This window comes from Amblyomma americanum, chromosome 11, assembly GCF_052857255.1.
Source record: "Amblyomma americanum isolate KBUSLIRL-KWMA chromosome 11, ASM5285725v1, whole genome shotgun sequence".
NCBI lineage: Eukaryota > Metazoa > Arthropoda > Arachnida > Ixodida > Ixodidae > Amblyomma > Amblyomma americanum.
Genome location: NC_135507.1, coordinates 51,017,197 through 51,044,581, shown reverse-complemented (window position 1 = coordinate 51,044,581; position 27,385 = coordinate 51,017,197). Strand labels below are relative to the sequence as shown.

Here is a 27,385-nt window from a genome sequence, read left to right as displayed (position 1 = left end):
ATGAATGCTAGAGAATGACCAATTCTGCACATATGGGCGCTAACCCAACAAAGCTATCGCGTCCCTTAAGGCGGAGCTTAAGTGTCCCCTCCAATTGATGAACGAAGACATGCTCTCGCACGTCGACTCGGTTTAACTACGTTAAACGCCCTACTAATTTTTACTTTTCGGGGTAAGTTCTTCAACGAATCATTCCAAAGACGCCCGCCCAGTGTTTCCGCGTAGACAGAAAAGTGCTTTAAAATGTACTTGTATTGCTCTCACTATCGGTCTTGTAAAAACCAAACCAGGAGCGGCGTAAACAACAACAATCGGAGCATAGTAAACAAAACACAAGCAATGGATGAAGCGAGTACTCATATGCGCTGTGCGCAACGTCTTCATTTCCAAGTGACATCATTGTGACGCATATGTGTTAGCTCGTAACCAGCAGCACGAAGAAGAGAAGTTGTTTCCGTAAAATGTCTTAATTTTTTTCACCAAGCGATCCTTATCGAATAGTGCCACAGGGTTTTATCACTTACAATTTCTAACGGCGTCATTCAATGTGTGAATGATTTTTTTTTGTGTTTATCACGCGTGGATTACGCTAAGCACGACGACGATCCGACGCAACCTAGAGCTTGCATATGCGCTCGGGACTCATTGGCGAACCCCGTGAGCAGTTGAAGGCCCTCGCGAAGGTCCGGAGGTTCCTGAGTGGTCCATTGACGAGCGTCGGAGCAGGCGAGCGCAGCCCGTGGACCGTGCGCTGCTGTAAATAAGCCTCGTCGTAGGCCTCGCACCGGTCCATGGCGAACTCGTAGAAGAACAGCTGGTCTGTGCCGTACGTCACGTTTGCACCCGAACTAACTGCACCCATATGAAACCTGCGGATGAAGAATGGCGACCAAGGGTAGGTCCATGTACTTATTTAGCGTCTATTCGTCAATAACGTCTCGGCAGAATTCGACGCAAGCGGTAAAAAGGGCGCAGTCATGCACGCTGGAGTGACTAATAATAATAATAATTGGTTCTTGGGGAAAGGAAATGGCGCAGTATCTGTCTCATATATCGTTAGACACCTGAACCGCGTCTTAAGGGAAGGGATAAAGGTGGTAGTGAAAGAGGAAAGGAATAAAGAGGTGCCGTAGTGGAGGGCTCCGGAATAATTTGGACCACCTGGGGATCTTTAACGTGCACTGATATCGCACAGCACACGGGTGCCTTAGCGTTTTTCTTCCATAAAAACGCAGCCGCCGCAAATTTGAAAATTAATTTAATGCAGTCAAGCTTTGTTTCACCGAACCGAGGTATTTTGAATTATTTGCGGTACCAAACAGATTATCCTCTTGAAAATCCTGCGCAAAAGTATAAGAAAGTAGCTCAGAATATCGGGTTCCAATTTCGCAGGTTGTTCGATACATCGAACGGCATGCATCGCCCCGCCAAGTGGCGGTTCTCCAAAGCGCGGAGGTGGCCGTGTCCACTGCGTTGGGCATTCGCTGGCAGGTCTAGCGCTGTGAAACCACGTGACAATGTACAGCGGGTTGTGCTTGAGGGGGCCTGCTGTCTCGTGCACTCATTTTCTATGTCACACCAGTGTCATGCGATGAAGCGAGTCTAACTATACTACTAAAGCCTAGCGGCGGCCTTTACTCCTTTCGAATGCCTTCCGGAAAACCACTCTATACCATGTTTTAAAAACATTATAATGTTTAGAGACTACTGGTGACACGATTTGACACCTTATTAATCAACAGTGGCAGTTTCCAAAGCACCGTCCGCCGCTGCTTCGATGCGAAGAGTGCTAAGCCTAACGATGACTAAAGAGGGGAGGTGGGCTCAGCCAGCAGGCTGCGCCAGACGCACGTCACTAGCGTGGGTGCAATGTATTCTTGCTTGCGTGTTACAGATAAGTTTATCCACTGCAATTTTTAATACACGGAAGTACACGATAGATCGAAAAATTTTGCGACGCCCTTGGCCCTCAATATGGCTGGCTTTGACTGCAGTTGGCTAAAATTTGTGATTTTTCCAAGGACACCGGACAAGACAACGCAATGGCGTGAGAATGAGCGGCTGCTGCATTTTCCTATCTGCTCAGAACGAGTAACGAGCCATGGATTCATCCAGAAGTACATGCGGTGCCGTCCAGGGCATTAAAAGCGTGTATTTCGGGTTCATGCGTCATGCGAAAGGGGAGAACTGCACCTACAAAGGCATCGTTCTCAATCCTTCTCTCTTTGTCTTCTCTACACCGATGACGAAGCAAGGCGTGATAGTCGACTACGTGGTTGCAGTCTTCCATTTCGCTGTCACTTAAATCATCTGTGGCAACATGACATGTGCGGGCTTAGCTATTGCCATTTATGAAGGAAACAACGTTCGTGGAAATTTCTAGCCTCTTTCTTTATGGCCTCATATCTAACTGAGTCACACGTAATATGAATAAGCTGCAGCTATAGTTGTTCTGACCGGGAGGTTATAACTCAAAAACATTGCATATAAAAAAGTGTGTACATGTTATTTAGTACCGAGGGCATTAAAAGCGTGTATTTCGGGTTCATGCGTCATGCGAAAGGGGAGAACTGCACCTCCAAAGGCATCGTTCTCAATCCTTCTCTCTTTGTCTTCTCTACACCGATGACGTCAACCGACGAGCGTGAAGATGCACAAAGAACATTCGCGTACTATGCGAATCACCAAACATTTTTTTCCAGAGTATCCTCTACACACAAGCGCATAGGGAAGTGTACGTTTGCGGCTGCCTAATGTGGCCAGGGCAAGAATCACTTTTGTGGCGCTCTTTGCATGACATGTGCGGGCTTAGCTATTGCCATTTATGAAGGAAACAACGTTCGTGGAAATTTCTAGCCTCTTTCTTTATGGCCTCAAATCTAACTGAGTCACACGTAATATGAATAAGCTGCAGCTATAGTTGTTCTGACCGGGAGGTTATAACTCAAAAACATTGCATATAAAAAAGTGTGTACATGTTATTTAGTACCGAGGGCATTAAAAGCGTGTATTTCGGGTTCATGCGTCATGCGAAAGGGGAGAACTGCACCTCCAAAGGCATCGTTCTCAATCCTTCTCTCTTTGTCTTCTCTACACCGATGACGTCAACCGACAAGCGTGAAGATGCACAAAGAACATTCGCGTACTATGCGAATCACCAAACATTTTTTCCAGAGTATCCTCTACACAAAGCGCATAGGGAAGTGTTCGTCTGCGGCTGCCTAATGTGGCCAGGGCAAGAATCACTTTTGTGGCGCTCTTTGCATTTCCCTTTGTTGCGTCCTTGCTATAGGAGACAAATTCCCCCTCTCTGTTGATTGCGTAGCCAATTTCGGGGTTATCGCGAACTAGCAGCCGGACAAAAAGTGAAGAAAAAAATGCCGGGGACATATAAGCTCCGCCTTTAGAGTATGACGTACGTGATAGCGTTATGAGTTAATTCCCAAATATGCAGAATGTCAATCTCTGCTTTACATTCATAGATCCCTGGGAGTACTGATACCCCTCCTGGCGCAATGGTGCAGCACTTAAGCGATGCGCCACTGCCCTGCGATGGCATGCAGGAACTCCCAGCAGTGGGCCTTGTGCGTCCTAGGTTGCTCTTCCCGAGCGAACAATAATTAATTTAGCTGCCAACTGTCATAATGAGCAGGTTGTGATGACGCCGCAAGGTCACGTGACCCAGGTGGCCCACCTGCCTCATAGGTTGCTCTCTGGGCACCACCTGCCAGAGTCAAGCTCGTGATTTTTCGCTCGCGACGCCGACCTCGGATTTTCTGGACAACGGGACCTTTAACGCAGCCCCGTTAATAAGTTGAAGAGTAACTTGTCAGGACAGTTTTTTCCCGCAACCGTGGAAAAATACATGTTTTCGATTCCTTCAAACAGCACTTTTCGCGTCTTGAAGGTCCCAGATGGCAGCTAAGAGGCTTGAAAAGGTAGCCATTTAGCGAACTAGAAATGTTGGTGTTCGCTGCTCTGACAGCATCGGTTCTATGAACGGCGACAAATGGAAGATATATGCAGTACTCTGATAATACGCACCGGCGGCTCCCATGCGCCACCTGGTGACGGAACACGTGCAGGGCGACACGTAGGGCCAATAGGTCGAGCATGTCCTCGCGGGCGGCTGCATCGCTCGAAGGACGCGCGCTATGATGCTGCCGACGCAGACAATCGCTCAGCAGGTCAAGCCGCAGCCGCAAGGAGGCGGTGCGGTTATGGGCGGCTGTTCGGCCGAGCCGAGACGCGAGAAGCCGAGCCAAGTCGACGCCCAGGGAGGGCACGTGGTGAATGAAGAAGGCGGGGCCGTCGAACCTGCAAAAGAAGCGAGAAATATACGCCTTTGTCTGAGTCCCCGCCCATTCGGGCCATCGTGGAAACGAGGCGGCGAACCGATTTTCCCGAGGATTCGTAGTTAAACGGGAGGTGCGCTAACCTAGCCACAGGTCGGCCAAGGAGCGAGTGACGACCTACAAAGAAATTACTACCCACTTCAAGAAAAAAAAAGACAAATCTTCCCAGAACCACATAGATCTCTAAGTAAAACACAAGTCAGTTGGCGGCAGCTCCAAACAGACTCTTTAGTCTGTGTTAGAATGTATTTTAGTCCTGTGTTAGAATGTATTTTCAATAGCAGTATTGAACACGCAGTGTTCCCTAAGAAAATGCAGTTTGCCAAGGTCACAGTTATTCACAAAGGTGGAGACAAAAACAGTCTGTCAAATTATCGTCCAATATCTATTCTACCTGTTTTTTGAAAGTGCTTTGAAAAGATCTTGTTCAACCAGATATCTAGTTTTTGTGACAAAAGTAACATAATAACGCCCAGTCAGCATGGGTTTAGGAAGAACCTTTCGACGGAAACCGCGCTGCTGACACACAAAAAAAAGCTAATTTTAGAGTCCTTCGAGCAGAAACTTCTCACTCTTGGCATATTCATCGATTTTTCAAATGCGTTTGACCGCATTAACCACAAAATAATGTTAACTAAGCTCGAGCATTACGGTTTCCGCGGACAGTTTCTTGACATAATTCAGTCTTACTTAAGTGCTCGATCGCAACAAGTAAAAATAAACAATGATTTATCTGATATTAGACACATCGTTTCTGGTGTCCCGCAAGGTAGCATCTTGGGACCATTGCTGTTTCTTCTTTATGTTAATGACATCGTCTGTATTAGTAATCTTCCAACCTTTGTGATTTACGCTGATGACACCACTTTATTCTTTAGAGCTGCACAGCTGCCAGATCTTGAGAAACAAGCCACAAAATGTTTACAGTCACTCCAAGAATGGTCTCAAAATAATTTGTTAAACATAAACACTGCAAAAACGAAGACCGTGCTTTTCCGGCCTCGTAACAAGTAGACAAATATGCCACCACTCTGTTTAAGGATCGGTAAGTCCCTCATCGAAACGGTCCCTGCGGTCAAAAGTTTAGGTGTTATTTTTAATGAGCATTTGAGTTGGAATGATCCCGTTGACATGGTGATGAACAAGCTGTCAAAGGTTGTCGGTATTTTGTGTCGACTGAGATATTTCATGCCGAAGAGTATCAAGAAAATGTTGTATAGTGCACTTTTTTACTCTGTTGTAAATTATTGTTTTTTGGTGTGGGGTACCACGTCTTTTACAAATATTAACCGCTTGTATCTTCTTCAAAAGAAAGCTGTTCGAAAAATTATGAATGCTCCTCGACTAGAACACACCGAACCGTTTTTCAATGAACTTCGAATCATCAGTTTGCCACAGCTGTACGAAGTGTTACTTCTACAACGGTATAAAACCGGTGTTAATCACAATAATTGCAATATGCTAAATCTGTCAGGATAACAATGCAATGAGCCAAAGTACACTACACGTGCGACACCCAAATGGTATGTGCCTAGGATGCGAACAAATTATGGTTATCAAATGTTGAGCTACACTCTCCCACATCAACTAAATAAGGAGTCCGAATTGATGTAAAGCTAATGCCAAATATGTTACTTTTGTTCATTTTCTTTTTTTTTTATCCCTGGAAGTGCTACCATGTTGTGTACCACTGCAATGCCCTTGTGGGGTGCGTCGGCCTCGTCAAGCCTTCCCAATGGCTTTTTGTCGGCGCACCCAACATCGTCATGAGGTTAAATAAACATGATTGATTGATTGATTGATTAATCCGTACATGTACTCTATATGGTTCCCAGAGCAGTGTAGCCCCATCTGTTCTCTCTGTAGACACCATAAGGCAGACACAACACACATCCTATACTCATGTAATCGAGACAAACCACCGAACAGTCTGCAGCTCTGTACCCAATCGCAGTGGGAGGCCGCGCTGCTCAGCTCGGACCCGTAGGTTAAACTCCGAGTAACGGAACGGGCCGAAGAGGATGTCGGTCGGCCACCAAGCGTCCGGCCTTGAAGAGGAGCCCACCGCGGGGAGGGGAACGTCACCCAACCCGCGCCTAACACCTCTTCTTTAATAAAGTTTACCTCCTCCTCCTATACGCCTTCGTGCGTGGCGTCACCTTTCTGACCACTTTCCAGATCATTTATGGACACTGAGGTAAAAATTTCGCGTGTACCAAAACTACTGTGTTCTATTGACGATAAAAACCGCTGCTATGAGCCAGAAATGTCCGAAAGTTTAAAAACAGAGGTGGACGCTGGCGCCTGCTTTCAGAAAGAAACTGCGACTACGTCAAGACCGTTTTATGATGCTGATCTCCGAGGCCATGCTTCACCGCAATTGACATCCAAGCAACGATAACGGAGTCCTTTTCGGTCTTGACTCTTGACGCACCGAGAACGGCAAATTATTGTTCCACTTTTAAGTACTATTGTCGCATTAATCTACGTGTCCTTTCTGCCGATGAATTATGATCAAAGCGACAAACAGCTTACGTGTCCCCTACAGCTGCGAAGATATCTTTCCTGGTGGACTTATAGATTTATGAGAGACACCGAGATCTGAAACATGCCAAATTCATGCCAGTAATATCTCCGCACTTTTTCGGTGCTGCTCTTAAACAGTCATACAGTGCGTGAAGGTGGTGGTGGTGGTGGTAGTGGTTTTATTAAAAATAATAGTAAAAAGGAAGGAAAAGATTTTTGCTAGCCCCGGCATCTGCCATCGATACTGAAGCACCTGAGCTAGGGCAGCCGAAATAAAGGACAGCAGGCAGAATGAAGAAATGAAATGAAAGAGGTGAGGGGACAGGAAGAGAGGATAGGGGGAGAAGCCGATCAGGGGATCTTGAATGTTAGGCTTTCTACTGCGGTTGGTTCGTCCTTTTTGTTGTCATGCAAGGGCGTTCAGTCATTCCTAAATCTAGCACAGAAAGAAAGGCCTTTAGGTTTGCAATTAAGTTTTATCACTCGAAAAGAAAAGAACCATTCGTTTCATCTCTCGAACGAGCACTTTTTGGGCTCATCATTAACGAGATACTGTGAAATGGACTTTCGGAAATAGCGAAAAAGATAGAAAAGACGAAGCAAGGCGTGATAGTCGACTACGTGGTTGCAGTCTTCCATTTCGCTGTCACTTAAATCATCTGTGGCAACATGACATGTGCGGGCTTAGCTATTGCCATTTATGAAGGAAACAACGTTCGTGGAAATTTCTAGCCTCTTTCTTTATGGCCTCATATCTAACTGAGTCACACGTAATATGAATAAGCTGCAGCTATAGTTGTTCTGATTGGGAGGTTATAACTCAAAAACATTGCATATAAAAAAGTGTGTACATGTTATTTAGTACCGAGGTTCTCTTGAATTTTAGGGGCGGGTCGAAGGGGAGGTTTTAAGACCAGGTCATTCTCCCTTATCTCACTCAGGGTTCCAGCTGCAGGTTGAAATTTCATTCATTCATTCATTCATTCATTTTCGACCGAATCAGGTAAGGTGTACATGCATATATACATTCAATTTTTCCATGCTGTCTGCACAGCCGAGGCAGAAGGCGTTCGCTCCCACTGACCAGCAGTTCCTAAAGGCAGCTTAAATCCTATATAATCAGGGCTAACAATTATTGAGAAGGTTCCGCTTGATATTAATGCGACAGCGTTAGAGTTGTCACAATAAGGCCCTGCCGCTGACCGAGGCTAACTTCCCCGATTGGTCGAGGGAGGTCACCTGATCTTGTGACGTCCTCACGACCTGCCCACCCTGGCAGGTGGCAACCGGCCCACCAGATTAAAAGGTCACGTGATCTTGTGACCTAGTGTGCTTATTTAGCGGCGTGACAGAAGTGAACCTATTAAGTGCTGTCGAGTGCCTTTTCTTAATTAGCATCACCAAGCATTGGCTTTTCATTTTGAGCTTTTTGACGCCTTTGAAACCCCCTTTTCCATTTTTTCATTGCTCTCATTACTCAGTTAATCAATTGAAACGATTTCATTAACTAGTCATCGCCTATCCCATACAAATCAATCATCAATCACTAGAACCACAAATTACTATGGTACGATTTTTTTTTTTACGCAGCCCTCGATTATTTCCGACGCGCGGTGCTGACTACGCCGACGGCTTTTCGTCCGAATGAGCTCTATACGCTATCCCGTCCAATGTAGCAACACTGGGGACCTGTAATGCTATCGCCTTTCACTATGAAGGTGCGTTAAGCGTCCCCCCAAGTTTTTTCTTCTCTTCAGGTGTTAGCGCTTTGCGAACTGAGTGCAAAAACACCTAAAAGACATCTAGAGTATCTCAGATCCCCACGCACCTGTTCATAACAACGTCTTTTCGAGAGTTCATTACAATCAGTTGTTACGGCACTTTGCTTTCCCTGGTTAAACAAAGTATTATCACGTTCTTCTTCTTCGTCCTTATATCCTTCAGCTTCTTTTTCTTTCTGAAGGTTGACTATACACCTAAATTGTTTTTTTCAATCCAAAACAATGTCTCATATGTTTTGCTCTCAATTTACTTTAGGATCGAAGCCCAGACCCTGCGTGGTAATTTGCTCTACTCTCTCCTTGTCTGCATACCAGAACAAGAAATGTTCTTTATGGCCTAGAATATTTGCTGGTGGTAGTTATTCATGGAGCACCCCACCCTAGCTTCGAATAGTTGACGGATATCTTGATGAATGTGAAGAAAATTTCAATTTATTTTCTTCCTTCTTACCTCGGAGAGCTCTTGCATCACTCGATCTGTCATTTTACTATAACTATTCTTATTATTCTCTTCCTTTCTGAATTTGGCGGTGCCAATTCCAAGGTCATCTTGCTATCTTGTCTTTCCGCTTACAGTATGTGTGAACCCGATCGTGGGTCACTGCATTTTTTTTCTCCACACAGTATGAGCTGCACAGCGGAGTAAGCACCCAGAACCTCGCTGTACCTTGCTTTTCCTCCGTCTGTGCCAACCGCTCTTCGTAATGAACCTCGCTGTGCAAACAACCCGGTGACACGTCACGACGGAGTGCCATGCTGTGTTCCAGAAAAACGCGGTTGGTGCTGTACCTGGTGTCAACGGCACCAGGTGGTACGGCTAGGTACTCTTCGTCCGAGTCCAGCCATGGCGTACTCCTCAGTGCTGAACCCTGAAATCGGCAAACAGGACGAAGACGTGGTAATAGTCTCAACCTTTTCAGCGAATGCAGGTTCTACGCGTTAACTCCTTATAGTCACGGCAGTCGAGGGAATTTGCGAGATGTGCGGGCTTTTAGAGGACAGAGGTGCTTGTTCACGAATTCTGGTGGCCGCTAGCACGTTATAGAAATAGTACTTGCTTATGAAAATGGTCTATAGACAGTCTATAGACTGCTTATACTCTATTGCCTTCTTACAATACTTCTTTTTGTCTGTTGATAGTCTATAGTCAAAAGTCTGCTAAATGTGTATGGCCATAAATCTATAGATTGTTTATAGACTGCCTATAGAATTTTATTGCCTATAGACTGTTCTCTAGGGTTTGTCTATAGAGAGTCTATAGACTTTACAGACAGAAGTCTATGGACAGCATGTAGATTGTCTAAAGAAATTTTTGTAAGGGGCACTCGGAAAACAGCATTGATGCTTGATTAAGGAACACCACTTTGGCGTACACCAGTGTCCCCCGTGTCTGAGCTCCATGGCCTGCTGCGGATTCTAATGAAAACTTGAGCTATTAAACTTTATAGATTTATGTGGCTATGAAGAAGATAAAGGCCTAGCCTTGCTCTCGGTGAACATATTAACCAAACATTGGAAGAAACTGTGAAAAGGGGTAGACGAAATGGGGGCGTAATGCTTGTTGTAGGAGAGAGTCACGGATGAAATTATATAGCACAGTAGCATTTTCACGGTACGATTTCCATTAAATTGCGTCCGGTGAGGTCGGGGCTCGATTTTCGGGCTTCGTGCGGGACAGTAACACGCGATAACTACTCCGGTACTGTGGCGGGCACATTCTAGGTGCCTGCCGGAGGTTTAGAACGGATGTTTAGAACCGCTGATCAAAAAAAAAAGTTCACGAAGTTCTCAGATAAACACAGAATTGGAGGTGCGGGTTTTCTTCCTTTCATTTTGTTTGAATTCGTTAGCCCTGTTCTAGCCTGATTTCGGTTGCTCTTTTTGTCTCATGGCCGGATCCATCTGATATGATAATTTCGGAATAGTGCAGGGGCTGCGCCTTCGTTCTTTGTTGGATCCTACGTCAGCAGCAGGTTGACTTGACCGGCTCAATGCTAAAAAATCTGCATATCGCCCGGCCTCGAAGCTGTGTCGGCATGCTCTCGGAGAAGACGACCATCGAAAACAGGCAGGACGAGTTTGATTTCTGGCTTCTCCAGTGATGTCTCACGTGATGTCTTTACATTACATACAGCAAGAAAGATTGCAGCTTTCTAGGGGCGTGCGTATATTCGAATGCTTCGAATACGAATGTGATATTTGAACTTTTTTTATTTATCTTTATATTCAGCTGGTGAACTCATCTCAATTGGATTTCGAATATTCGATGAGACCTGACGATCGCCAGGAAATCGAATACCCGTGAGAACATTCCGAATCATTAACTTTTTTTCTTGGTCGCTGCAAGGCTTCTCTTAGTTGAGCTATAGTGACCCAAAATGGCAGACTTTGTGCATCGCCTTGTAATGCGATAGAAGTCATTCGTTTTGTGATAACTAGACAGTGTCCATTTCGGTATAACTCCATATTTCAATGATGAAGGCGAGCGACAATTGCGCTTAGCCGTCAGGGAAGCGGAGAAGTATGGCTCGAAAAATGAATGAATGAATGAATGAATGAATGAATGAATGAATTTACCAGCCGCTGTTGGCGAATTAGGAAAGAGAAGGGCGTAAGTGCATTACCAAGTCGGTCGTTTACATAGCCTTCGCGTCGAACACTATTTCTGGGATGCTGACATCAACGGAGTAGTGCCACAAGGTGTATGACACCTACGAAGCACTCTGAACAGCAGCGGAGCACGTGAGAGCTAAAGAAAAAAAAAGGCTGATATGCTGGCGCTTGATATGGGACTGTGCACGGTTGTCTATTCTGCAGCTTAATTGTAGAAACTGTCGCCGTAACCTGCCATGGCAGAAACTGTGGCCGTTTCCTGATATTGAGCCAAACATTAATACATACCAGTGTTCGTGGCCGGCATGTGTGAGGGTATGGGAAAGGAGGTTATTGCGGAGATAAGAAGGGCACCGATGGCGGCACCACAACTATTCCACTTACCAGCAACGAGCGAGCGTCGCATACTAACGGCAGTTACGAGTTTCACGATCCCTGTGCGCATCACAGACTAACAGGACCGTTCATATTAGCAATGTTAAAGCACTATCACAAATTATTAAATCCTCATCCGAAGTATGAATTCAGTTATAAGTGTGCTGCTTTATTATTCCGCGAATTAGAATGCTAATTGATGTGCAAATAAAAGTGGTTGCGTGAACCAATGTGCCAGTGCTTTATTATTTCATTTAATAATAATAATAATAATAATAATAATAATAATAATAATAATAATAATTAGTTTTTTGGGAAGGAAATGGCCCAGTCTCATATATCGTTGGACGCCTGAACCGCGCCGTAGGGAAGGGATAAAGGAGGGAGTCAAAGAAGAAAGGAAGAAAGAGGTGCCGTAGTGGAGGGCTCCGGAATAATTTCGCCCACGTGGGGATCTTTAACGTGCGCTGACATCGCGCGGTACATGGGCGCCTTAGCGTTTTTCCTCCATAAGAACGCAGCCACCGCGGTCGTGTTCGAACCAGATATTCGAGTGATATTCGGGCACAACTTTTCGTATTCAATTCATGTTCTAAACATTTGGTATTCTCCCGCTACTACTGCTCTCCTTCCACAAATAAGCAGCTAGCGATATTTACTTCCTTTCTTCTTTCACTCCCTCCTTTATCCCTTTCCTTACGGCGCGGTTCAGGTGTCCAACGATATATGAGACAGATACTGCGCCATTTCCTTCCCCACAAAAAAACCAATTATTATTATTATTCTTGAAGGCGCAGTGATTCTACCCCACCGCGGTGTTTCAGTGGTTAAGGCGCTCGTCTACTGATCCGGAGTTCCGGGTTCCAACCCGACCGCGGCGGCAGCGTCTCGATGGAGACGTAACGCAAAGTCGCCCGTGTGCTGTGCGATGTCACTGTACGTTAAAGATCCCCGGGTGGTCGAAATTACAACCGCAGACCTCCACTAAGACACCTCTTTCTTCTTTCACTCCCTCGTTTATCCCTTGCCTTATGGCGCGGTTCGGGTGTCCGCCGAGATATGTGAGACGGTTACTCTGCCATTTCCTTTCCTCTCAAACCAAATAAAACAAGTGAGCCGACGGCGTTCATAGAGTTCATTGGCGTTGACCACTTTGCAAAGGCAGTGCAGGTCATTTTCACGAAAGGAAAGGCGCACAACCGGCTCCGTCGGTCAGCGGAGACCTCAATCTCGTTTTTATGTACGTGGCGTTGGTGTTCAACTGCAAAAGCCTGCTTTGATTGCGTTCCGCACAGTGGATAGGCAGCGCGCCCTCCCTCCCACCCTGGGAGGTTAATGGTTGATCGCCAGAGATTGATCACCAAATTAACGCTGCGGCCCAGCTATTGCTGCAGTGCCACTTGTCAGCCACAACGCTGTCAGCGCTAATGCATTCAGGCCACATCTCTCTCTCACCACCGCCACATGTATCCAATCACGAATGACCCGTCCGCATATCCAGGGAGCCAGTTATGCGCCGTTCCTTTGCTCAAAGCCATCGCCTTCTAGAACATTGTCAACGTAACGCCAATGAACACGGTGAACGCCGACGTATTTCGCTTTGTATATCCTGGATTAGCTGAGTTAATCTACATTATTTTTTTGGCTGTTCGTCGTCAGCAGGGTAAAGCAAAATGAAGAGTAACAATAATATCTCCGCTTCGCCTAAATCTCAAATTCTAATTTGACATTGATTAAAACTTCGATGCAACTCCGCCAGTACACAATCAGCGTTGAAAGCAAGCAAGGGTTACACTTAGAGTTGAATTTTTTTGAGCAAAAGCCTCTTACTGGACCACTAATTTTTTGTGCGCTGAATGCATAAGCTAGCGGTTTCTAGCCAAGTGAGAACCGGCTTCATTTGCGGTTCGTGGGCTTAGGAACGTAGCTATCATTTGTTTTCGCATAAACACGAGCTTAAAAGCTCTTTACCGCCATTACCATTGACATTACCACCACCCCACAGTGCATTGTCATCCTTATCCAGAGACACGTGGCGAAAATTACAGACGGGCTGCTTTATATAACCCTACCGTCTCTCCTCATTGTAACACCTGTGGCGTGCCTAGATCCACACTTTTCTACTACCTTCGGGAATGTCCTTCCCCACAGGCATTACCCCAATCCCCAATCCCACTCATACTTCCTGGGAGGCTGCTTTACGGATCGCTCAGCCCGCGGGCCAGAAATGGCTGGTCGATCGGGCCTTATGTGAGGCACAAGCACGTGGACTCCTCGACCAGTAGAAGACCACTCTGGAAGATTTTTTTCCTTTTTTCTCTAACAAAAGTTTCCATTCATCCATCCAAGATCTTCTTCACGTTCGCCTTCATTGGTTTTGTAATTGTTTCGACCAGATATATTATGTGTTTCCACGTACCCTTTTGTGTACGCATAGATTGCTGGTCTGGCAGTCAATAGACTTCTCCTTTTCAAGGAAAGGAAATGGCGCAGTATCTGTCTCATATATCGTTGGACACCTGAACCGCGCCGTAAGGGAAGGGATAAAGGAGGGAGTGAAAGAAGAAAGGAAGAAAGAGGTGCCGTAGTGGTGGGCTCCGGAATAATTTAGACCACCTGGGGATCTTTAACGTGCACTGACATCGCACAGCACACGGGCGCCTTAGCGTTTTTCCTCCATAAAAACGCGGCCGCTGCGGTCGGGTTCAAACCCGGGAACTCCGGATCAGTAGTCGAGCGCCCTAACCACTGAGTGATTCTGATTTTCAGTGATTCAAGTCAGTCGAAAGCACCTCGCCTGCATGTCCGCGTACCTCCCAGAAGGTCTCGAAGCCCCGGTCGGCGATTTTGAGCAGGGCGTTCCTCTTCCTGGAGGCCAGAAGACCTCTCCACGAGACCAATGGCGACTCCTCGGCATCGGCGAAGGCGAGCTCGGCGAAGCGCATGCGCAGACGCGATTTGTGCAGCCACTCGGGTAGGAACAGCTGGTGCCGCAGTAGCTCGACAGCCCTCAGGAGACTCGAGATGCGACTGCGCCCCCTGCCGTGGGCGCCCTCAAGCTGTAATAGGAACGTAGAATTTGTCTTGGTAATGTGAGTATGAAAAAGAAAATATGTTGCAAGATGGCAGCATCGAACACTTTTAAAGCACAATCCTCTCGAGGTGTTTGGTAGAATTTCTCATGGTCCATATCGCGACACTTTATTTGACCTACCGTTGTTCTTCAATTCTGTGCACGGAATTAGCGCAGCAAATTCTTCCTGTAAATGTTAAAATGACTTGCCTCTCGCTGTGCCCAAGTTGTGATCAGAACTTTGACAAATTAGAGCGAAAGCATTACTCCAACCCCGTGCGGGAGTCTTTTCATCTTCTCTCGTGCTCCGAACTAACCCGAGCTTATACGAGTAAGCTCGGGTTAGTTCGGAAGACCATCGCGAAAGCTGCAGCCAATGGGAGGAAGCTCGGGTAAGTTCGGAGGAGCGTCGCGACAACCGTAGCCAATGTAAGGAGGGCGTCACGCCACCGAAGTAATGTAACATTGTGGCATCATTACAAATAGCCCTGGCAGGTGGCATTTGAATAAATGGTTGCTAGGTTGTTCGGGAAGAGGAACATGGGCCGCACAAGCCCTGCCGCTGGAGCACCTGCCATCGCAGAGCAGTGGCGCATCGCTGAACCGCTGCGCCACAGCGCTGGTAATGGATGAGGACTCACTGCGATCTTTGAATGTTAACTAGAGAATGACCAAGTCTTCGGACAGTGGCATTAACCTACTGAGGCTATTGCGCCACACCCTTAAGGCGAGGCTTAAGTGTTCCCTCCTCCTGAAGAATGAACACCTGGTTCCGCAAGTCTACTCAGTTTCAGTACGCTTAACCCCCACCAATTTTCTTCGCACTATGAGAGTTACTGGGTATAGCAGTGGAGAGGACAGCGCTATGTCCTGTCCTTGTATGGTCTGTACAGTTCTATTAAGCCACTCCCCAAAAACATGCACCCCACCTACCACGAACTCCGCCGCAGAGCTCGCGCACGGGCCCTCCACAAACACTATGGCACGGAACCAGATGCCGTGTGGGTGGATGCCGCATGCACAGGCGAGGACGCGGTTGTAGCCATCACGAACCCCCCCGCCCCCCCCCCCCCTTCAGCCGACTGCCACCCTTCACATTAATAATAATAATAATAATAATAATAATAATAATAATAATAATAATAATAATAATAATAATAATAATAATAATAATCATTGGTTTTTGAGGAAAGGAAATGGCGCAGTATTTGTCTCATATCTCGTTGGACACCTGAACCGCGCCGTTAGGGAAGGGATAAGGGAGGGAGTGAAAGAATAAAGGAAGAAATAGGTGACGTAGTGGAGGGCTCCGGAATAATTTCGACCACCTGGGGATCTTTAACGTGCACTGACATCGCACAGCACACGGGCGCCTTAGCGTTTTTCCTCCATAAAAACGCCGCCGCCACGGTCGGGTTCGAACCCGGGAACTCCTTCACATATCCCCCACTGCCACTTCGGAGGAGGCTGAAGAGGCCTCCATTGCCCTAGCCATCACGCGCACGGAGGCCCGGTATATTCTAAAACTGCCATACTAAATTTTGCTCGCGGGGGAGTTCACGTCCCTGCATTTTGCATACTGAACTCTCTCGCCACACACCCGCCCCGCAACATGGAGCTCATATGGGTGCCTGCCCACTCCGGGAATCCCGGCAACGAGGCTGTCAACGCAATAGCCCGAGGTTCTCTCAACCCGGCACCGGCGGTCTCCGATCTAGGGTTCTCACAGGAGCGCATGCATTCATTCAGTGAACTGACGCAGGCCTGCAAAGCCGGGCGTCGGCTTTACCCCCCCCCCCCCCTATCCCTCTCTCGACAATTATCACCAGACTCTTTGGAGGCGGCTCCAAACACGCACCTTACCCTCCCCTTATATACGCTCGCGCTGTTACCAAGTCCGCACAAACACCTCCTGTACCCTCTGCCACCACCCCAAATCCACTCTCGATCATATCCTTTTCCTCTGCCCGGCGGATCCTTCCTCGTGGGGCCTGGAGGACCTTACCACTTGGGAGGCTCGGGAGACCCTACTGCGCTCCGAGGACCCGGTCAAGCAAGCCATCGCCACAGGCCGGGCTGCCAGCGTCATGAGCCTCCGGGACATATGAACGTTTGGGTGCAGTGGGGTCGTGCGTGGCCCAAGGACCTGCGTGTCCTAAACTCCCCGGTGTCTATTAAAATTTTCACCACCACCACCACCACCTACAGTTCTAGCGAGCGCTGTTTTGTTTTGGTTCTGACTGTATGGCTAGACCATACTCTGAAGAACGCTGTCGGTCATCTCCACATCGTGTCATCAACCATGACGGTGCGCAGATTACCTCGTGGGGCGCCGTCCTGACAGTCCAGTCCACCAGATGGCGGGTCATGTCCCGGAAGCCACGCGATCGCTGCGCCTCCTGCTTGCTCCGGTCCCGCTTCCGACCTCTGGGCCGGGCACCGTTCCAGTAGACGAAAGCCATGAGCTCCGGAACTGCGCTCGTCATTAGTCTCAGACAGCGCAAGTCGCTGACGTCATCCGGCGGGTCGCCGTCGTGCCATCCGGGCTGCCGTGCCGCCGAGAGCTGCGCCAGCCTAAGGAAGCGTGGCCTTCGTTCCAGGAAAGGAGCGTATTGGATGTGCAAGCGGAAGGCCAGGTAGTTGAGCATATGGACGGGGCCGAACTGGGAAATGAGCGCGGCTAACTGCCTCTGGAAGGAGCCGCCTTTCACGAGCACTGGGGTCCGTCGGCCGAAAGTGGTGATGCCTGCGATGCAAAAGCGTGGACAACACTTCGCTCTGATTGGAAAGGGGGCAGGAACCAAGAAATCAGTTTTTGGTTTTTGAGGGAAGGAAATGGCGCAGTAATTGTCTCACATATCTCGGTGGACACCCGAACCGCGCAGTAAGGAAAGAGGGGAAGGTAGGAGTGAAAGAAGAAAGAGGTGCCCAGTGGAGGGCTCCGGAATAACTTCGACCACCTGGGGACCTTATGTGTTTGACACCTCACTCCAGCTGTAGTGAACATAGTGTTGTGCGAGTGTTTTTATTGCTTCATCATGAACTGATCACGCGCGCAACCTATACCGCTGCGGGTAAAATCAATTTTGATTTCATTTGTTGCAAGAAGATGGCGGCAGCATTTGCTATTTTCGGTGCAAGTGGACGTGCCCAGTTCGAGCCACTTCCATATAGACATGTCCCGCAGTTAGTGGGACCTTTAGCCGCCGCGGTGGCTCAGTGGTTAGGGCGCTCTGCTGCTGATCCGGAGTACCCGGGTTCGAACACGAATACGGCGGCCGCGTTTCAATGGAGGCGAAACGCCAATCCGCCCGTGTGCTGTGCGATGTCAGTGCACTTTAAAGATCCTCAGATGGTCGAAATTATTTTGGAGCCCTCCAATGCAGCACCACTTTCTTCCTTTCTTCTTGCACTGTTTCCTTTATGTTGCGCCATTTCCTTTTCCCCAAAACCAAGGCAAAACGCTAAGGCGCCCGTGTGCTGTGCGACGTCAGTGCACTTTAAAGGTCCCCTGGTGGTCGAAATTATTGCAGAGCCTTCCACTGCCGCACCCCTTTCTTCTTTCGCTGCCTCCTGTATTCCTTTCCTTACGGCGCGGTTCAGGTGTCCAACGATATATGAGACAGATACTGCACGATTTCGTTTCCCCAAAAATCAATTAGAAAAAAGATCCCCAGACGTTCGAAATTATTCAGGAGCCCTCCACTACGGCACATCTTTCTTGCTTTCTTCTTTCACTCCCTCCTTTATCCCTTCCCTTAAGGCGCGGTTCAGGTGTCTAACGATATATGAGGAAGATACTGCGCCATTTCGTTTCCCCAAAAACCAATTAAAAAAGATCCCCAGGTGGTCGAAATTATTCCGGAGCCCTCCACTACGGCACATCTTTCTACCTTTCTTCTTTCAATCCCTCCTTTATCCCTTCCCTTCCGGCGCGGTTCAGGTGTCCAACGATATGTAAGACAAAGACTGCGCCATTTCTTTCCCCAAAAACCAATTATTAAGTAATAATTTACTTCCAGGATACTGGCCCCGTGTGCAGCTATGGCAGTTAGTGACACAGCCGAGCAGATCACCTCGGAAGACGATGCCGAGGAAGCGCGTCCAGTTCCAGTGGGGTGCATGGGCGAGGCGGGCGACGGTAGTGCGGGCGTAGTCGCCGGCGCCGCGCCGGTGCGCCGCCAGTTCGACGAGCGCCTGCTCGACGCGGAACAGGCCGCGCATGTCCCGGTGGCCGGCGATGCCCTGCGCCGCCGTCAGGTACCACTCGTCATGGACGTCGCCCATGCGGGAGAAGTCCCGGAACAGCGGCTCGGGGGCTCCGATTCGTGCCAGCCACCGCGGCCTCGCCGACGCCCAGTCGCGGGAAGAGTTCTTCTTCTTGGGATGCCACTGTTCAACGACGGGAAGCGAAAGCAGGCATTGATAATTGTTTTAGAGCAGCAGCTGTGACAACCAAGACTCTCAAGAAGTACCGCACTCTTCAAAGGAGTATAAAAGGGAATAAAATTTCCTCTAGCGCACACCCTTTCATAAAAAGGAGTGTGTTACAGGGCAACTTACTCCCTTTTATACTCCCACATGGGCGTATCCGTGTTTAGAGTGCGCGGTCGATGTTGACATGAAATGATGCTATTACCAGGAAGGTCACGTTATTTATTGGGACTGTTCACGTGGTCAATGCAAGCGCAAAAAATTTTTACAGCGTCTACTCCAGGAGATCTTGTCGTCTTCGTCTGAATTAATTGACGACATTCCATGGCAAGGTGATAACACCTATTGTCACCGGTCACATGCCTGATAATAATAATAATTGGTTTTTGGGGAAAGGAAATGGCGCAGCATCTGTCTCATATATCGTTGGACACCCGAACCGCGCAGTAAGGGAAGGGATAAAGGAGGGAGTGAAAGAAGAAAGGAAGAGGAGGTGCCGTAGTGGAGGGTTCCGGAATAATTTCGACCACCTGGGGATCTTTAGCGTGCACTGACAACGCACAGCACTCGGGCGCCTTAGCGTTTTGCCTCCATAAAAACTCAGCCGCCGCGGTCGGGTTCGAACCCGGGAACTCCGGATCAGTAGTCGACCGCCCTAACCACTGAGCCACCGCGGCGGGATGCGCAACCTTTGTTTCCTATATATTACAGGTGCTAGCGAAGGACGCCGACGCTGAACACATGTTCTGGATTAGAACACGAATTAACAGAAAAAAAAAACGTATGATTTACCATGCTTAGGCCAAATTCGAATTAGGTGCCCCAGCACTCAGGTTTTAAGTTCGGTTTTCGGTTCGAGGCTCGGTTTAAGAGGGCAATGCGGGAGCGGTGTGGTCTGGATCTATTGCTCACGGATGGAGGTTAATTAGGACGATGACAGCCAAAGCACAGTACGAGAGAACGGCAGTTAAACACGCTGGACGTTCGGCTGCGGCGATAATTGGTTTTGTTTCCTAGAGTTTAACGTCCCAAAGTGATTCAGGCTACGAGGGACGCCTTAGTGGAGGGCTATCAATAATTTCGACCGCCTAGGGTTCTTTAACGTGCACTGACGTCGCACAGTACACGGGCTTCTAGCATTTCGGCGATGACGTAGTCGTCTAATACAGTGGCCAGCGAATCTGATCTGCTCGCACCACCGCGGGTTCGATACACACTCGCGGTCATTGAGTGTTTTACCCTAAAGTGTTTTGCATATGTTACACCACCTGTAAGGTAAGCATGCGCCAAAATTTGGCACATATGTGCGCTTAGATGCCTGAAGACTGCATTAAACAGGAGAAATAAGTGTATTTAGCCAGGGCCGAGAAATCGACCATTAACCTTTTGTAGTTTTCCCTGGGACGCACAACTTTTTGGACACCGCTAGTTTTGGGACGTTTCTTAGATGTGTTCGGGAAAAATGAGTACCTCCTGAGATTTCAAATGTCCCGATGGGCTATTTTTGGAAGATTTTGAGGAGGTTTTGCGTTTGTTGGTGTTGTTGGCAGTAAAGCCTACAAAATCAGGTGGGCAGGCTGCCATTTGCCCGTGAACTGCCGGACTAGGGGATCTACCCCAACAACTTCTTCAATCATTTCTCGCTTTAATAAGGAGTCTTCAATCAATCTGATTTTCCTTCATGTACAAGCATCAGACTGTCGACAATTGGCGCGTCAACGAAATTATGCCTGTGATGAAGGTGGTGAATAGGAGAAATCGTCAATGAAGTAGGAGTGGCTGTCCGATTAGAGAAGTGGTAAAAACACAAGTAAAAGCTAAGCGCGTGACGCTTTAATGACATTATCGCGTGCGTCGTATGCACTATGGCAAGCTAGAGTCGGTGGTCCTGAAAATCTTGCTGCGTGCTGCCGTTGGTCCAACCCTAACAAAAATGGTCCATAGACAGTCTATAGACTTCTTAGAGACTATATTGCCTTTCTATAGATATTTGTTTCTGTCTAGCCATAGTCTATAGACTGTCTATAGAGAAAAAGTCTAACAAAAGTGTATGACCATAAATCTATAGATTGTTCATAGACTGTTTATAGAATTGGTATTGCCTATAGACCGTTCTCTAGGGTTTGCATATAGACTTTACAGACATAAATATATGAACAGCCTATAGACCGCCTCAAGAAATTTTTGTAAGGGAAGGTGGATATTACTTCAGAGTGTCATAATCTCGAAGCTACACTTGTCCAAATATTTTTTTCCAAATACACTGAATTAGTTCAGATCCCTTCTGACCTTAACGACTCGCACGTCCACAATGGCCGAAATGCCGGAGAGCGCCAGCACCCTTGCCGCGGCCGATGACAGGTCGTCTCCATCGCCCTGTCCTGATGTAGGCTGGCTGCTGAAGGGAAATCCCAGCAGGCCATGCTCGGACAGGATGTTGTCGAATACCTGTGGGGACAGCCGGCCAGGTAGTGACGACACCCAGCGGTAAGCTGTCCTTGTGGCTACCAGTGCGAGAGTCCTTTTGCAGACCGTCAAGTCTATCGCTAACTTCGCGTTAACATTGCAGAAACATTAGCAGAAGCGTTAGGTTCCCAATCTTGCAATACATTTCGCACGCGCTGTCTTGACGCCTCACCGACGCAAAACGGCGAGGGATACTCTGCGCTATATCCCTCCAGTAATTGCCAATCCTTATCGCTTAGTGCCTATTCTCAGTGGAAATGCCTTCTGTGGGACATCTGGGGCACGATGCTTGCTACTGATTAAACGGAAATGGCGTATTACGGACTCACTAAATACTTCTGCAATGACCATCTGGTCCATGCAAATATCTTCCAGGTGGACTGAAGAGAACTTGCTCTCCATGGTCATGTAACCATCGTTGACCTTACCCAAAAATGTATTCGGGAAAGTACCTTCATAAGAGCGAGCGAGGTGCGGTAGATGGGATGTGGTATCGTTGTTAGTTATTTGGCACGAAGGATGGCGGAAAATCTGCAAGATCCTTCTATGCACTGCTTCTTAAACAAACCATGCACGCAAAGAGGCTCTGCACGGTAAGAAGGCACAGAAATGTATAGACATTAAACGATGAAGACAAGTAGAGAGATGACAAAGAACCAAAGACACGGACAGAGGGCAAGCACTCACATAGCACTCAGATACAAACAGTGGCGTGCATGGGGAGACAGACAGAGATGCATACACAGTCGGACAGAGACGGACTGTGGGACAGACAGGTAAACATGAGTACAGAAGGACAAAGGCGGATGAACAAATGCTTGATAGACGGTTATACATGCACAGGCGGGTACAGACACACCTCCTTAGACCGCGGCTCTGCCTCGGGTTTCCGGCAGGAGTCCCACAGCCTCGCCAGCCACCGCAGCGACCCGTCATCCGTGCCGCGCTTGAACTCGGCCATGAGTCGCAGCTCCATCTGTCGAAGCCGCAGTGTCCGCGGCGACACCACCGCCTGTCCTGCTGCGGTGGCCGAATGGTTGGCCGTCCAGCGGCCGCATACGTGCGCATAGAAATCGTCGCAGGGATTCGCGCTGGGATCCACCCACGCGGTCAGCTGCTCCTGCAGGGCTTCGCAGTCCACACCGTCGCAGTGCCTGGACATTCGAGAGCAGCCCGGTCGACAGGATGCACACAGGCTGGTACGTGGAGTTTAAGGACCCGAATTTGTAAATGGCGGGGTTCAAGAGATGCCAGAGGGACTGCCTCGCGAATATACAGGGAGCGATTACTCCAGAGTTGTAAATGAAGGCTACGCTATTTATATAGGGATTGTTTCTCAGTTCAAGCAACTCACGCTACTATGTAAAAAGAAGTGGCAGGTAACTGATCTAAATGAATACGCTAACAGGAAATGTACCACGACTGGAGCACAAAGGAGGCACTAGCCAAGTATGACTGCTCACTTAGTCGTCGCCAACGATGGTTAGGGAGCAGGAATAACAATAAATTTTTTTCTTTACCCAAAACTAGCAGTCACCTTGCTTGACAGGGATAGCTGTATAGTCGTAACTGACTTAACACCTGTTAAACTGAAGATTGCCTTGGCAGCATGCTCACAAGGAAAGTTTTCACAGCCTTCGACGGAGCATGCGGAAATGAGAGAAGGTTGCGCCAGCAGAAGAAGAGCTAAAAAGACTTAAGTTCCCCTCTAAGCGGTTCCGAGAGCGTATTTTGTTCACTGTAGAGAATGGTTTGGTTTATGGGGGTTTAACGTCCCAAAGCGACCCAGGCTATGAGGGACACCATAGTAAAGGGCTCTGGAAATTTTTGACCACCTGGGGTTCTTTAACGTGCACTGACATCGCACAGTACACGGGCCTCTAGAATTTCGCCTTCATAGAAATTCCGCCACCGTGGCCGGGATCGAGCCCGCGTCCTTCGGGTCAGCAGCCGAGCGCCGTAACTAATGAGCCACCGCGGCGGGTAACTGTAAAGAATGATTTGTCTTTTCGGCCGTAATATGCCCAGTGCAAGGGTGGTTGAAAAATAAGCCGCATGAGCCGTACACAGCACGAAGAAAGAGTGTACACGGACACAGCGCTAATCACGGTGCTAAGTGGTGCTAAACACTGCTCCCTAGCAAGGTCAGCCATGCTTTACATTCTACGCAGCAGCCGTTTCAACTGAATACTCCGGCTATCACCTATAGACGAGCGAGAAAGTTATCCTGGTGGCCCGGAGGTGCCTGGACTATGCAAGATGACCTTGGTTCGGATACTGGATAATTGCGAGAATGTACAGGCGGTGGATTTGATTCTAGGGGTCGTGCGAGTTGAAGCACATCGGAGCAGAGTTCGGAATTTTACAATAATGGCGAGTGTCGCGTCTCCGATTAGGGAGACTGCCGAAACTCAGAATTTTCTGTGATTCTAGACGTCAATATATTGGTGACTACTACTACTGCCATCCTTCACGTACGATTCATGTGCAGTTTACGTTGAGACGCGTTCTCTACACTTTCAGTGAACCATTGGCACGAAGAGTGGTTACACACGCAGCTGTCTAGAGTCTTAATGCGTGTCGTCCATCTTTCTTCACTAATGAGGGTCACACTGACATTCTAGGAATTCGGTAGAAGGATAACGCCTCGAGTAACCGCTAAAGAGGACCTTCTTTTTATCTGTACCTTCCTTCAGTCGCCAGACTTCTCTCTGCTCGACACACACCTTCCTAGACGACGTTTTCAGAAGTAGAGGGCAATGCGACAGTGTCTGAAATCGACTGTGAGCGGGAGAGTTACGACATGTACACCCTGTTTGCACAAAGCGAATCTGAATAGCAGGGAGTACCTCCACGAGATCGATCCGTAGTTTTCGTCCGGGTATGCAGTACGTGCTTTTCCCATATATCTTGTTTTTATGCTACCAGAACTAAGTTCTTTTTTCTGCGTATGAAAGATTCATGCTTCTATTTAATGAGGCACACTTAGGAAGCGTGTGACATGAAGCTTAGTTTCCTTGGCATATGTTCTGCACATATCGTCGAATGTTCGGCATTCCTCTGGTGAACTATGTCGCTGTGTTGCACAACTTAAAAATACGTCGTTCAGGCACAGACTAGTGAGAAGGTTGTAGATGTGCCAAGAACGGGTGCTTTCAAAAAGTGATCCTCAATGAGGCGCTCCACTGGGCAACTTCTGCTCGGAATTAAGAAAGATGCACTATGGTGCACCGTTAGCACCAATACAACAGAGTTGTAATGACGTGAGCACACTTGCCTCGAGCTATCCTCTGTTCAGGAAATGAAGTGAAAGTTTACCGCAGAGTATTGGCTTTCTACGCTGCGCTTAAAGAAATACGCCCGCCAGCGAGAAAAGCTCGAGTACATTACCCTTCACACATAAGTTGCGCTATTGTTTTGAAGCTCACAGCACACCGCTTTAGGGCTGTAGACAAGTCTGCTCACGCCTGTGCCTTGCAGGGCACCGTGGTCCTCCCTGTCGCAGCTATCTCTGTGTTCTCACTTATCTGGTACACTTCCTTATCGATTCCATAAATGATCCGCTCTTTGTACAATATATCGCATCCTTCTAAAATGTAGCTGTCGTGTTTAATAATTTATTAGCCGCTGGACAACTCAGATGAACACCGTTCAGTGAGATAGTCACGACGCCCGCGGCATCTATTTTTTATTTTGTCCATTAAAGACTCACTTTCAAAACAAAAAGACGCGTACACCATCACCATCGTGATCAACATCTTGACTACGCCCACTGCAAAGCAAAGGCCTCCCCCACATCTCTCCAATTAACCCTGCCCTGTGCGGGCTGCGGCCACCTTATCTCCGCAGACTTCCTAATCTCATCCCCCCACCTAACCTTCTGCCGCCCCCTGCTACGCTTGCCAATTCTCTTGTAATCCATAAGGTTTACCCCTAAGGACCAGCGGTTATCCTGCCTTCGCTGTACATTCCCTGCCCAAGCCAATTTATTCCTCTTGATTTCGACTAGGATGTCATTAACTCTCCTCTGTTCCATCACCCACTCTACCGCTTCTTATATCTTAATGTTAAATCTATCATTTTTCTTTCCATAGCTCGCTGCGTTGTCCTTAAATTAAGCTCATTCCTTTTCGTTAGTCTCCGCGTTTCTGCCCAGTAGGTGAGTACCTGTAAGATACAGCTGTGGTATACTTTTCTTTTGAGGGATATTGCTAAACTGCAATTCATCATTTGAAAGAGCCTGCCATATGCGCTCCACCCCATTCTTATTCTTCTAGTCATGTCACCCTCGTCATCCGTATTCGCGGTCACTATATATCCTAAGTGGGCGTACCACTTACCACTTCTAGCGCCTGGCCACCAGTCGTAAAGTGCTGTCCTCTTCCGAGGCTGTTGAACATTACTTTGGTTTCCTCCATCTTGGTTTTAGACGCACCGTTTGATTCTGCCTGTCTAGCTCATTGATCATGCTTTGCAGTTCATGCCCTGAGTAACTTAGAACGGCAATGTCCCCAGCAAATCACAGATTACTGGGGTACTGTAGCGAAAGCCACATTTGCCTCGAACTCGCAGTTTCGCCGTGCTCGCATTCCCACCGTGGTCGCACCGCACCACGTGACCAACCACATGACAATTAGCCAGACAACCAGACCAACCTGGACTTTCAATCAACATTAACCAAGGCTAACCCAGCTATGCCTTAGCTTTCGCTACGTATATCCTGGCCACTGCCATTTTTTTTCCCGCTGACTATTATCCTCAACTGTGCCGAAGACAAGGTTAGTATAAATAAACGTCGCACGCCGGATTGGAGTGATGAAGCGTCCCGCTCACATGACTCCGGCAGGAGACGCTGTGGACACATGGCCTCCAGCAGGCGATGAAGCCGTGACCTGAAGGAGCCCGCTATGGTTGCGTCTTACGCGATCCTTTGGCGAAGCCTCTGCGCTGCCTGCGCCCTCTGGGGAAGCCTTGGCGCGAATGCGCTGGTCGTGCACGGCAGGCGTCGCCTCCACTCCTCGTCTGGCAGCCCACGTGATGACGTAACCTTAGACAATAATAAATAATTTGGACATCGCTCGGCACACGAGTGGTATTGCTTAGAATCAACCCGAAGAAAAACGTCGCAGTGAACATTGTGCTGCTATGACCGAATCAGTGGAAGACAAGCCTATAGCCGCGTGATGTACTCGGTTAATTGGTTTGGTTTCAGGTTATGAGGGACGCTGTAGTGTAGGGCCCCGGAACATTTCGGCCACATGGAGTTCTTTAACGTGCACTGACATCGCACAGTGCGCGGGCCTCTAGCACTTCTCCTTCAACGAAATGCTTATGCAGTGGCAGGGATCGAACCCGCATCTTTCGGGTCAGCAGCCGAGTGCCATGACTTCTGATGAGGGTTAGAATCTACGTCCTCTGCTTATTGCCCATAGGAGCTGAGCACTAAGCCATAAAGGCTGCTGTTCCATTGGTCATCCTCGTGCGCCTCTTACCGTCGGCCTCCTGATGCTGCTTCGGAATGGAAGCGGCGAAGGTGGACGGCCTCACGAGTCTCGTGGCGGCAAAGTCGTAGTGGAGAAACACGATGAACACAGCCCCCAGGGTGGCCAGGAAGCCCACCAGGATGAGGTAGTCGTTGTCGCGACCACGATACAGGCTGCGGGGAGTGGTAGCGGGACGCCGATCGGCCAGACGCCGGTAAATCTCGTCGTGGGGAGACATCGGGCTGAAAGACATTCCGGAGCAAGACTGCAGCCCAGCTG

At 48.2% G+C, this 27,385-nt stretch overlaps 1 protein-coding gene across 1 annotated transcript; it reads right to left on the bottom strand.

The window, feature by feature from the left end:
- Positions 1 to 616: 616 nt before the first annotated feature.
- On the bottom strand, positions 617 to 27,385 carry LOC144109615 (neprilysin-2-like). The gene is made up of 10 exons (XM_077642434.1): positions 27,116 to 27,385; positions 26,457 to 26,670; positions 22,483 to 22,777; positions 21,447 to 21,605; positions 18,800 to 19,115; positions 17,045 to 17,469; positions 14,464 to 14,709; positions 9,452 to 9,531; positions 3,892 to 4,317; positions 617 to 869 (listed from the first exon to the last, which is right to left on the bottom strand). The coding sequence occupies exons 1-10, from the start codon at positions 27,357 to 27,359 to the stop codon at positions 617 to 619; spliced, it is 2,658 nt and encodes an 885-aa protein (XP_077498560.1). The 5' UTR covers positions 27,360 to 27,385.